Source organism: Alternaria atra (genome assembly GCF_907166805.1).
Source record: "Alternaria atra isolate CS162 genome assembly, contig: 20, whole genome shotgun sequence".
Classification (NCBI taxonomy): Eukaryota; Fungi; Ascomycota; class Dothideomycetes; order Pleosporales; family Pleosporaceae; genus Alternaria; species Alternaria atra.
In genome coordinates, this window is record NW_025091318.1 from 358,560 (window position 1) to 370,998 (window position 12,439).

At 51.3% G+C, this 12,439-nt stretch overlaps 4 protein-coding genes across 4 annotated transcripts; 3 read left to right on the forward strand and 1 right to left on the reverse strand.

The window, feature by feature from the left end:
• Nucleotides 1-70: 70 nt before the first annotated feature.
• ALTATR162_LOCUS392 (uncharacterized protein) lies at nucleotides 71-2,109 on the forward strand (the record flags this gene model as incomplete). Its single annotated transcript, XM_043307986.1, has 2 exons — nucleotides 71-113; nucleotides 170-2,109. 2 exons carry the CDS (start codon nucleotides 71-73, stop codon nucleotides 2,107-2,109), a joined length of 1,983 nt encoding a protein of 660 aa, XP_043163921.1.
• A 4,662-nt stretch (nucleotides 2,110-6,771) lies between these two features.
• On the forward strand, nucleotides 6,772-7,868 carry ALTATR162_LOCUS393 (uncharacterized protein; the record flags this gene model as incomplete). The annotated part of the gene is made up of 2 exons (XM_043307987.1): nucleotides 6,772-7,300; nucleotides 7,354-7,868. The coding sequence occupies 2 exons, from the start codon at nucleotides 6,772-6,774 to the stop codon at nucleotides 7,866-7,868; spliced, it is 1,044 nt and encodes a 347-aa protein (XP_043163922.1).
• Nucleotides 7,869-8,693: 825 nt separating this feature from the next.
• Nucleotides 8,694-9,501, forward strand: ALTATR162_LOCUS394 (uncharacterized protein; the record flags this gene model as incomplete). Its single annotated transcript, XM_043307988.1, has 2 exons — nucleotides 8,694-8,936; nucleotides 8,992-9,501. The coding sequence occupies 2 exons, from the start codon at nucleotides 8,694-8,696 to the stop codon at nucleotides 9,499-9,501; spliced, it is 753 nt and encodes a 250-aa protein (XP_043163923.1).
• Nucleotides 9,502-9,927: 426 nt separating this feature from the next.
• Nucleotides 9,928-11,457, reverse strand: ALTATR162_LOCUS395 (uncharacterized protein; the record flags this gene model as incomplete). The annotated part of the gene is made up of 1 exon (XM_043307989.1): nucleotides 9,928-11,457. The coding sequence occupies one exon, from the start codon at nucleotides 11,455-11,457 to the stop codon at nucleotides 9,928-9,930; it is 1,530 nt and encodes a 509-aa protein (XP_043163924.1).
• Between the last annotated feature and the right edge of the window lie 982 nt (nucleotides 11,458-12,439).

Genomic DNA, 12,439 nt, shown 5'->3' on the forward strand with positions numbered 1-12,439 from the left:
ACACATAGATTATAATACTCGGCCATACCTTTCTGCTTCCTCCTACAGTGTTCAGCCTTGTTCAACAGCCATGAAACACCTCCCAGACGAGCTCATCCTCCACATCATCTCATGTAGGTACCCGTCCCTGTTACGCGCACCCCCCACCCTAACCAAACCGCGCCCCCAGACCTCGAACCCTCGGAACTCGTCAACCTCCAACACGTCTCACGCCACTTCCTCAACCTCTCCCGTGACAACAATCTCTGGAAGTCCCTCTGCTTCTCCCACTCGGCCGCCGAGCGCCGTCGCCGCCGTCTGGAAATCTCCCCTCCCGATATCGATCCCCGCCTCGCCGAGCTCATACGCGCCGCCGATACCCTTTCCAACACCTTCGATACCTCTGTACACGATGAGAATGCTCCGAGTGCTGAGTCACAAGTTGAGCGCAATCAGGAGAAGCGGAGGCAGGCGTTGATCGCGAATTGGGATCCTAGTTATCCTGATGAGACGGTTAATTGGTACCAGGATTTCATACAGCGGCATGCGGAGCAGAAGATTAGTTGGTTCCAGGATGCTGGGAGTGACAAGGAGAATGATGAGGGGAGTCTAAGAAGGGAGGCTACCGGTGCAGGCATATTGTTCGACAACGATGGCTTGGCAGATAAACTTGTCGCTCCTCTCGACGACGGCAGTATAAGCATATGGGACGCCTCAGCCAGCAGCGATCGACAAGGAAAATTGATAGCGAGAAGCGACATTGGATTGCTTCCTGGCAGAGGCTCAGATTTAGACTACGACACGCGCCTCACGCAAAGCCATGCCATCATGACAGAAACAGGTGCCGTGGAATGCGTGAGCATCGACAGCAAGCTCCACAAAGGCTTCTTCGCTGTGCAAAACACTCTGAACGAAGTCGATCTCAACACCCTTCAGATCGTGTCAAGGACACCGTACCCCTTCCCCATAACCGCCCTGAGCGAAGCACACCACAACACCCCCTTGACAATCGGAACGAACTGGACTCTGCATCTCCACGACTCCCGAAAACCCCCTCTTGCGCCTTCCTCAGTACATTGCGAGCTCATCGGCGGTGCTACTCCTTCCATCTCCTCGCGCCTCGACACGGGTGACCTCCACGGCCACGTCTCACTCTCCCAGCCGGGCGCGCTATCCATCCTGCACCTCCCCACCACACGCGACTGGGATGGAAACGGCGATATCTGGGTCGCGGGCCGCTTCACATCGATGTTGAACTTCGATCGTAGATACTTCCCCCGTCTCCGTGGTACCGTTCACTCCGGCGCAAGACTATCTTGTTTAACAGCGATTCCGCATCCCTTTGTGCCCATGAGTTTGAGGCTGGGAAAACCATACTCGAACGCTGCGCTACTCCGAGAAACAAAGAGCTTACCAGGGTACACTTTGATCGCCGCGGGTGAATACAAGGGTAAAGGGTCATTGGAACTCTACGGTTCATCAACGGAACCCACACGCAGTATTAATTCAAGCGATAGCCGCACAACGACCGGTAGTAATTCGAATAGTCGTTATTATCAGAATCGACAGACGGCTAGTAGTTCGAAATTACTTTCCGTTGCGCCTCAAGGTACACGACTGGTTTTTGCCGACGGGGATGGAAATTTGAAATGGGTGGAACGAGATGGGTCGACGCCGGTTCGCCAGTTTAACATTAATGACTTTCAACGCTGTTCCAACTCTTCGGATATGGATATGGCGACGTCGACTCATCAACACCACCACCACCACCATCACCATGGCAACCTGGTAAACGCGACTCCGGACTCGGAAGCTAGCTGGGGCGATATTGTGCAGAAAATTCTGCCCACGACGAATCCTTCTTTACTTGCACCTTACGCCCCTTTGTCTACTACCGAGGGGCTTGGTTTGAATAACCTTGTTCTGTGGACTGGAGATGGGAAGTTGGGCTTGTTGGGCTTTGGCAGGGAACCACCCATGGCGAGGGATGTTTTTGAAGATGCGCTGGAGAGGCAGGGTGATGATGGTGGAGGGGAGAAGCTGAGGGAGAGACAGTATGGAGTGGAGATGAGGAGGGCGCTTGAGTTGCAGGCTAGGGAGCTAAGGTGGTTGAGGGGCTATGGACTTTAGGGGGTTAGGAGGGTGTGGACTTTGTGGCTATGGTGTAGAGAGGAGCTAATATTTAATTTAGAGTTCTGTTGACCCTCGTTCGAGTATACGAATCTTTTTAGACTGCTGATCGGGATGAGGTCCATTCTTGACGAAACAGGATTCGATATCATGTGGTGTCCGAGAGGTGCAGTTTCTCGTACATGCCGTAATACACGCACACTCGAATGACATCGCTCAGTGCAAGAAGCATGCGCCATCCACGCGACAGGTGCCTGGCGGACTCTACAGAGCCATATAGAACCACCGCTCCCCTTCAAGTTATAACTGCCATCGCCGCCTCAACCACCTCCCACATCATCACCAAAAATTTCAACTGACTGCACATCCACCTCCGCGATGGCCACCCGAAAGACCGTTCCACCTTTTACTGTCAATGACTCGAAGCCCGCTGACCCGAACAAGCCGTTTATTCTTCGCGATCTGCCAGCGGAAATTCGGAATCAGATCTACGGTTACTTGGTCGAGCATCCGACGCCACTTCGTATACACTGCAACAGCAGTGGTTGTTATTGCATTAGTGATATACGTCTTCGAATCGACCCGGAAGTACAGATTTCTGTGGGCCTCTTTGCTTCGTGTCGGACACTATATCGCGATGCAGCTTCCGCCTTCTATTCTAACAACAACTTCACCATACAGAACGAACAACTCTGGCCTCGCACACGCGATCATTGCGATCCCATGGAACTACTTATTTCAGTGTGGCGTCGGCCTTCTATGCGAATAACACGTTTCTTATCACCCTGAAAAGCAAGATCCGGCGGCTTACGGTCCCTGACCTCCCACATATTTTTATCCAATTTCTCAAGAGATTGGGATCCCAAGCACACTGGATTCGCAAGGTCACTATTGATCTTGAAAGGCTGTCTTTAACGGACTACTATGACTTCGTTGATGGCCGGGCTCCACGCAAATATTGCGGCTTCGATATTTGGCCCCTATTATGTATCCTATGGGACCATGACCTTGCTGTGGATATCACTTACATCAATCACGAGTTCACCCCCGGGCTAGCTTTCAAGGCTTCAGCAATCGCTCTCACCACCCATTGTCTTCTCGAAGGTCAACTGATGATGCTTAAGGCATCTCACATCCTGACGGGTGCAGTATTCATCGACTACAATGGTTCTGGTGGCGATATCGTCCTGAATAGAGTTGCGAATCGTTGTGATCATCGGCGGTTCGAGCCCGATCCCAATCAATACCATAGCTTCGTCGCTGAAGATGGCGGACGACGGCTTGCTCTAGTACGGCCAACACCTGGTACCTGACTTAGCCTGCCCAAGGATGTACTCCACAACATCGTTTGGAAAGTGGTTGAACATCCAGGAGAACTTCAAATCGATCTTGATGTCGATACCAAGCTTCCACTCAGTCTTCCCCATGCCAACAAGGAGCTCTATAGAACTCGTTGGCGTGACTTGCTAGAAAACACAGAGTACACCTTGCGCCTACGCTCGACAGATAAGCGAGGTAGATTTTCCAACTTCCGCAAACTCGCACGTCTTCTACGTCACCAATTCACTTTGCCCATAGACCCAGGCTTCCCTACGGACCTTGCCTGGAGAGAGCGGTCGGTTCCGAGAGAAACGTGGATGCTGAAGGATGTATCGAAGCTCAATATTGTGCTAGACTTCAATCTAGTAGAACCAACCGCCTTGGAGGACTTGCGCATCAGTGTTATACCCTTGCTCTTGGAAACATCCTCGACTCCGGGAGTTAGCAAATTCACTATCCGTTCATTCGCTGCTGATTTAGGTGGCCAATCACTCGTTGCGGAACGCGCCATCACCCTCCAGAAACTCCGTATGAACATCGTTATGACAATGATGGTTGACGTTTTAGAGTATGACCATCCCATCGAGACCTTGATCTGGATTAATGGACTAGGAGATGTTGTCGAGAAAGAGATTATACCCATTCGCGCAGGCACGCGAGATTTTGATTACGAAATCGACACCGCATCCACGATAAGCTGGCATAATAGATGGTATCAGGTAGCTTCCATGCACCCAAAAGACCGTCGATACCGCGGAGAAGTGCATTCATGTACATGCAAGTTCGAAGACTGCATGCAGTTTTTCCCATTCAATCATTCTGCGTCGCAAGTATTGCGCTATCTCACGTGGGTGTTGGACGTGTACAGCCCTACATCATATATACGACGAGAGGTGTACGTGTGCGAGCTCTCCCATGAACAAAGATACCCGCTGACAAGTAGAAGGGTTTTCGATAAGTCCTTGCTGAGGTGTGCATGCTATGAGGACGAGTGCCACCTCGCTCAGATGATGAGTGACTTGTGAGGACTAGGACAGGAAGATACCGTAGTTCGACATGATGAGTGCGAATAGTGGCACTATCACCAAGCAGACCATAGGGGTTGAGGAACAACTTCAGAACAATGAGGCTGTGCCGATGTGTTGCGCATGGGGTAAACGACTTCACCGTCCGATTAGACATGTACAGTTGCGCGGAACATGATGAATTCTGTACACTACATCTTGGATGCCTGGAGAACACTTTAGCGAGCTGATTCATGTTGTTCAGCATGTGCGGCCAGTAATAACACCCTGACGCCAACACTGGGTGAACATACATATACATCTTGCGGCACCTATCAAGGCTCGACATCAAGCTCATCCCCTCTAGACTCAATCCTTCTTGACGCTCTCATCCTTAGACTCGCCCTTCTTCTCTTCTTCCTTGTCGCCGGATCCGCTGCCACTACCCTTGTAATGACTGCCCTCTTTTCCTGGCTCAAAAACTGTGTTACCTGACGCTAGTTCAGAATGCATGTCTACAACGTCAAGCGCGTATCACGTACAGGAAGCGCAATGCGCCCAAGCACCGTCTTTCGTCAAATCAGCCCCTGCGTCACACTCTGGACACCGAACCATGGCAAATCCTTCAGGAAGAATCTTGGTGGATGGAGAAAGATAGAGTTTAGAAGGTGGTTGATAATCAATGTTCGGATTGCCATGTTGCGATAGAGTTTCAATGCAAGTTGTGCAGCTGCGCTAGGGTGAGGGGCATGATGTCATAGACCAATGAGATTTCGCGGAGCCTCTTCCTACTCAACGGACTTCAAGCCGCTGTATTCTTCTCAAGAGTATGAGGTTCGCGGGAGAAGGCCCGAAGTCGGGCTTCTATTATTCCATCTGGTGATTTCTCATACGGTGGCTGAACTGGCGTGTAACAGACAACACGTAGCGTGAACGCCAGCGGACCTGCAGTATGCAAGAAGAATGGCGCGTATGGGACTTTGGTTCTACATTCAGAACTTGTGGATGTTACCAGATTTTGAATCCTATCTTCGTACCAACGGTTTGCCTGAGCTATCGATACGAGTCATTTAGCACCCAAACTCTCCTCCACCGTGCTGTTCCGCCCGTCGTTTCGTCCAATCCCCAGATCCTGCATTCCAAGGTTCCCAACAACCACGTACATCCCTCTTGCGCAATACGATCACCCCACATCATTGACTTGCACTAGGACTCTCCGTCCTCCAGGATGCTATCACGACTCAGACCCTTATTCCGCGCTTAATAATTGCGCTCAGCCGCAAATCCTCAGATCATACCACGGCCGCGTGCGGACACGGCAAGCACGTACTGCCGCTGAACTAGGACCAGACGGCAATGCTGCCTTGGACCGATTGGCTGGAAGTGCGAAGCGAAGTGAAATGTTGAGTGGCAAATCTCTCGTTTACGAGACATGCACCTTATTGCAGTTGCAGTATACACACAGTAGCCGGGTGTGGCTGTGGCAATGCATTATGTTCGCGTTTTGTTTTTCCCGCTCATGTGGCCCCTGAATTCGTTGTAACATAGCAAAATCTGGGGTAAGGCTCTGTAACATTCACAGTTAACGTGCAGCGAGAGCATTAATTCGCTCGTGGAGCGGGACAGGTTCAGGGGCAATCCATCTAGCGGAACGAAGCCATTGCTTCAGCTGCCCCGGGTTCGTGAATCATGCCACGCGACTACCCGCTTTGCGATAGCTTCACTATACCCAGCCGAGCAGTGTCTAGACCCAACACAGCCTAAGACTCGCGTGGATAACGGCTCATCCGCAAGGGCACTTGGAGACGGATGCTCGAGAGGCCTTTTACGTGTCAAAGCAACGGTTCCCTCCCCACTGAATCTGCACTCGTCTCCGCGCCAAAGGATCGAAGGTTTGGAAATTCGAACCTTACGTACCTGCAGGTAGTAATGTTACCTTCAAGGGACATACGGCCGGGCGCCTCACCAGTCCATGGCCAGCCTGTCAGATAGCGGGAAATATGGTACTTGCAGCGGTCCGTATATAGCGTCGATGGGCCGGATCCCGAGGTGATTAAGTTCGAGTTCTTCATTACTCCAAGCCCAGGGCGTCGAAAATTTATCTTCTCCCCGTTCATCTTCTTGTTTCGTCAGTCCGCGGAGTACGTCTACAGTTAGTTGACGGGTGCGTCGTTTTAGTACATATGAGCCGTACGAGGAATCCTTGAGTATCCCCCAAAGCCCATGACAACTAGCCACACGTAGTGTGAAAACGATTAGAATACCCCGGACATCCACATTACTCTTTCTTCCCGCCTCGAGTTGTCAACACAAACGACGCAACCCGTGGTCTGACTCAATGGCCGCCCCGGCTTACTCCAACAAAGCCGCCATCTACCTTGGACCCGTTGTTTCCTTTGGAGTTGTCGCATTCTTCCTGGTCGTCGCGCGTATCTACACACGGATAAAGAGGACTGGAAGACTGTATCTCGATGACTGGATCATCGTTGTCGCGGAGCCACTTTCGTTGATCGGTATATGTCTGGCTATCGCATCGACTGCATACGGATGGGGTAAACCAGCGGCATCCTTCACACCCGAGACTCTCAAACAGACACTGAGGCTACAGTTCGCTCTTCAAACTGTGTGGCTCCTTACACTATGGCTCGTACGCCTGTCTGTTGCCTGCTCGCTGCTGCGTTTCGGTACTGAGAGGCTTTGGCGATGGCCATTGTACTTACTCATGGGTTTACAGACGGTCATCTCCTGGGGCTATTTCGTCATTCAGTTTGCGCAATGTACGCCTATCAGCTCCAACTGGGACACTGGCATCTCTTCCAAATGCTGGAATCTGGATCCCATCATCCTCTTGGGATGGGTTGTAGCTGGTAAGACTCCCTTTTGTGTTACCGAGGCTGAGCCTAACTAACTGTTTTGTTAGGTGTCTACATCGCTATGGATCTTACTCTTTCGCTCATGCCAATCCGCTTGATCCGTACCTTGAACCGCTCTGAATCAGAGAAGATGCTCATCGGCGTCCTCATGGCCCTCGGTCTCCTCGCAACCGCCATCACCTGCGCTAAGCTGACAACATTCACATCTTTCGGCCAAGGCGATGTGATGCAAGCTACCATCATGCCTTCGCTCTGGGCCAAGCTCGAAGAGGAGATAGGTATCATCGCTACTTCGCTTCCCTGGCTCAAGAGCCCAGCTGAGAATTGGTTGAAGAAGATGGGCATATTGAAAGAGCATCAGCTTACCAAGCCGAGCTTCGTGGCTGACATGAGCTTGCCGACCGTGAAGGATAACGTGGAGGACATGAGCAATGATGATGCGGATAGTGCGAAAGTAAAGGGAAACGTCAGGGTGGATTCAGTAGCTACCGCACTCGGTGCCAAGGGCTCCAACTCAAGCCTACTAAAGGATCCGAACAGTAATACCTGGCAGGCAGTCTAATCGCGGCGACGATGTTTACGACTTTCATCTGGGATGCATGCCAAATATTTGGGCTTTAGCGTGGCGCTGTGGTGTTGTTGAGAGTTGTTATTACAACTCTACGGATTTGACGAACATACATAGGCATAGACTGCCTCTTTGCATCTTGCGACGGCATACATACACCTTAATATCATCAACCTTGAACCGAACATTGACTTTCGCAGGTGTAAGACGTAAGGACTTGGTGATGCCGCACTTCGGCGATTTTCGTGCGAAGCTCTGCGGAAACTCGGCATGTTAGGTAAGGAAAACCCTTAGCGTACCCTCTCTCCGCATTTTGCGAATCATCGTCAGTACCTTGCAGAAGCTTCCATTTGCGCGTCGCTATGCAATTTCTTATCTTCGCCGTCATATCGAGCTTCGTCCTCAGGAAGACCATAGAGGGTTGAGTTTTCGATGTCACGCTTGTCTGCACATCGGCGTATACGGAGAGTATGTTAGAGGTCACAAAAGCTTCAGACATCGAAAAGATGCCGCGGCCATTAGTAGCACTAAAACGGCACGCGCCATTAGTCCGGGGTGCATGATCCAGGCTCGATCTGTGATGGTGGTGACGTCCTACCGGTCGTTATTCCCTTCGCTGAGTTTGATGTTTACCGCGTCCATGCTTTCACCAAGCTTTCTTCACTCCCGCATCTTCGTTTCTTAACATTACCACCGCCACCACATCTCAATTCTGACCATAGCCTGTTATCGATTTGGCAGTCCTCGCTCATACATATCTCCTTTGTCGCTGTCGTGGTCACCGCTCCGTGTGTGTACTAGACTTGTTCCCCCTCCACGATGCCGATATGGGATCCTCTCATTCCAGTTGAGCGTGTTATACAGCGCGGCCTCTCACGCCTTCCAGTACCTGTTAGCCACTGGCTCGGTTACCGGCACAAGACCGCACCACCATCTCGTACATGGATTGTCTGTCTTTGGGGGTTTATAGGCGCCTTCTGCGGGCTTAGCGTCATTCTCGCCATCTTTGGCCATACAGACTACATGAGGAGTCGCGCTGTACCACCGATTATTGCTTCGTTCGTAAGTTCCTTTGCTTTCGAAAGATATGATGTTGAGGAAAACTAACAACGCCCAGGGTGCTTCAGCAATCCTCTGTTACGGCGCTATCGACGTGCCTTTCTCGCAACCACGCTCCCTAGTTTTCGGTCATTTCTTCAGTGGCCTAGTTGGCGTCATCATAGCAACTATCTTCCAGTTCGACCTAGAAAAAGATCCTTATCCACGACTGCAATGGCTCGCAGCTGCCTTGGCCACAGCCATCGCTCTCGTTGTCATGCATCTGACCAAGACGACACACCCACCTGCTGGAGCAACAGCGCTTATGCCATGTATTGACCAGCACATCTGGGCACTGCGGTGGTACTTCTTGCCGGTCTTGCTGTTGTCCTCGACGGTTGTGCTTGTTACGGCAGTGATGGGGAACAACATCCAACGGCAATATCCGAAGTTTTGGGTTGCACAAGTCCCGCCACCACCGCCACCACCGCCGGCACCGAAGGTCGAGGAGAAGAAGATCGTAAAGGAGAGCTCCTCCGATGGAAGTGTGCGAGATACGCTAGGGGACTTGGAACGAGGACCTCTTTAGCTTTTCTTCATCGAGGTACAAACCACAACTGTTGTTATATTTTCTAGTTAGCGAGTGACCAAATTAGCGAGCGACATGTTAACTGTTAACACTGAGTGTTGCTCTGTCAAATTCGTTCTAATCCATGCTCGTTACCATCCAGCGCAATCCCTGTTTCCATAGGAGAAAGTCACGCTTGAACACAACACCGATCGGACTCCTGCTATTCAGTGGAAACCTCATATCTTGTTAATCAGCTATGATCAAGATTCCCTAACTATCCTGACCCCAATAACGTCTATCTATAAGAAGCTAAATATTTACATGCATCCGAAGTGTTATGGGCGTACAAACGTTGCTGCGTCATTACCACCACCATCTAACCCAATCTTACCAAACTCCTGGAAAAACCATCCCAATACCATTGAAAATAAGTAGCATCCTGGCTTAAACTTGCTCAACCCATACAGTCCTAGCCACACTGGGCACGCCCTCCGCGCTGACAGCAAACAGATACCAAGCTCCCGGTAACACCACACCCGAGTCGTTCATAATAGGCAAGACGACCTCATCTCCTTCGATCCTCGGTTGAAGTGGCACTCGCCTCTGATCGCTGTTGACGTTGTGTGTAACACTTCCAATTCTGATGAAAGAGAACGTTACACCATCAGCCGAGCCTTCCATCTTGACTCTCAGCTCACCGCCCGGCGCGACAATGCTGGAAGCGACATCCTGGATGACTGGGCGAGGGGTGCCAGTAAGAAGGTATGGTGGGGTGAAGATCTGGCCGTTGGGGTGATCGACCGTGTCGCGGCAGTGATAGGATGGTCCGCCAGTTCCGTCATCCCAGCAGAGACCTCCTCCTCCACTGAAGACGGTACCATCAGGTAGCAAGATGGAAACGGAGTGGTAGTTTCGGGGAATCCATTCGGCGGCCAACTCCGTGAAAGTCTTGGTAACCGGGTCGAAGATTTCGGGTGTAAAGACGGGATCAATATCAGTGAAGCCCTTCGCCCAGCGCTGTCCACCAGTAACCAAGATCTTGCCATCGGGAAGAACCACTACGTTTGCAAAAGCGCGTTGCTGGTGCATGTCGGCGATTCTCTCAGCTGTCACTGGCGCGCCCACGTCGTTGATCTCCATCAAATGCGCAATGGAGAGTCCGGGCGCCTCATCGTAGTACTGCGCTCCACCAGCAGTGAAGATCTTGCCAACATCGTACATGACATGAACACCACACATGGCATCGTTGACATCATCACGGATGCCTGCTGGGCTGACACCGCCTTCGCCATCGGTATAGTACCAGTTCATTGCCTTGCTAGGCCCAGCCTGGAAGACAGTGCCGTTGCGCCAAGGGAAGAGCCAGGCGTGGTTGTCCTCGCGGTAGATGCCCTCGTGGTCGTATGTCAACATAGGTTCCACGGCAGCACCAGGGAGAAGTGTCCAAGAGTTCTGCGCAGGGTCGTAAACCTCTCCTGGCTTTCCACCTCGTGGGCCACTCCAAGACCCACCAATTATGAAGACCTTTCCATTAGATAACACAGCACTGCTTTGGTATCCCCGAGGCACCTTCATATCCGGTCCGGGGATGAACGTGTTGGTATCCGGCTGGTATATGGTCGTCTTCTCTGCGTTGCTTCCTCCGGTAATGATCAGTCTTCCATCGCCTAACTGGCTCATTCCAGGGCAGAACATGTCGTGGTTGGTTTCGGAAACCTGGCGAGTGGACATTTGCCCAGAGACCAGGTTGTATTCTGCGAACTGAGTGACACCTCGTTCACCCCCGAAGGAGTTTGGCGAGAAAGCCGAATAGACCATCATTCGAGTTGGTGAAGGCCATTCCGGGACTATGTAGGCCGCAACGGGAATGATAGGGAAGTCGATGACTGGACCCCATGATCCTTGGTTCTGAGCGAACGTGATTGAGTAGAAAAACGGCAGAATTGCAGCCGCTACCTTTGAGTGAGAAACCATTATGAATTAAATAATTAACGCACACTGTAGGTGCAAGAAGACGAAGGCGAAAGCGACTGTAAATAAGTAGCGGTCGTATCTGAAGATGCCCGCGGAGTGTTTGTTTTATACATATCCGGTAGTATGGTGGCAGGCACATTGGTTTTCCCGCACCTCCATCTCCGAATCACGATTGGAAATTGTTGTCGCCAATGCTGTTAAGCACGTCCAATTGGTAGCCGGTCCCAACGAATACTGAGCCGTTGCCGGATCGAGAACCTAAGAGCTACATCACTACCTGGGCGCGTGCTCTTGAGTAGTGCTATACCCATAATGTCACACCAGGCAACACTACACGCGAACACGAACACGCGATCACATCTCGGCATCTGCAAGAGTGGTAGTCTTGTGTCTGCAAGAGAACGTCGTAAACGCATTCTCGCATCCGTGTGTGTCTTGTGAGATGGTTTAGTTCGATCCATCGTGTGAGCTTTACGAGAAGAAGTTCGCGTGAGATGGGGCTGAGAAGCTGAACAGCCGCCATCCGTCTTGGTCGCACAGAGACGCGACTTGGCCTGAGCGCGGCGCAGAAATAGTTTATCGATTGCTGTTGGCCATTGCGGGGTGATACGAACATCTCACGTTGACGACTTCTGTCCGGTCAGGGATGATTAGAGGCAGATCTGACAATGTGCGTGTTGAACTTTGCGCGCGAGGATAGACTTTCGCATAGTGAACTGGCAGCTTGGTACAGATGATGTTCAGCACTGATAAGCATGCGAGTCAGTGCACAAACAAGCTCCATAGCAACCACTCTTTGTCTGATTCAAGCACAGAACATCTCACATGCTGACACCGAACTGATGCATTTGCAGTCTCTTATCAACTCTTTATCGGCGTCCCATACTTGTGGAATACCCATGGTGTTGTGCTTTCAGCATGACAACAGAAACGCTCCCTGTTACCTCAATAACAAAGCATACCGCCTTCCCAATCTCATCTA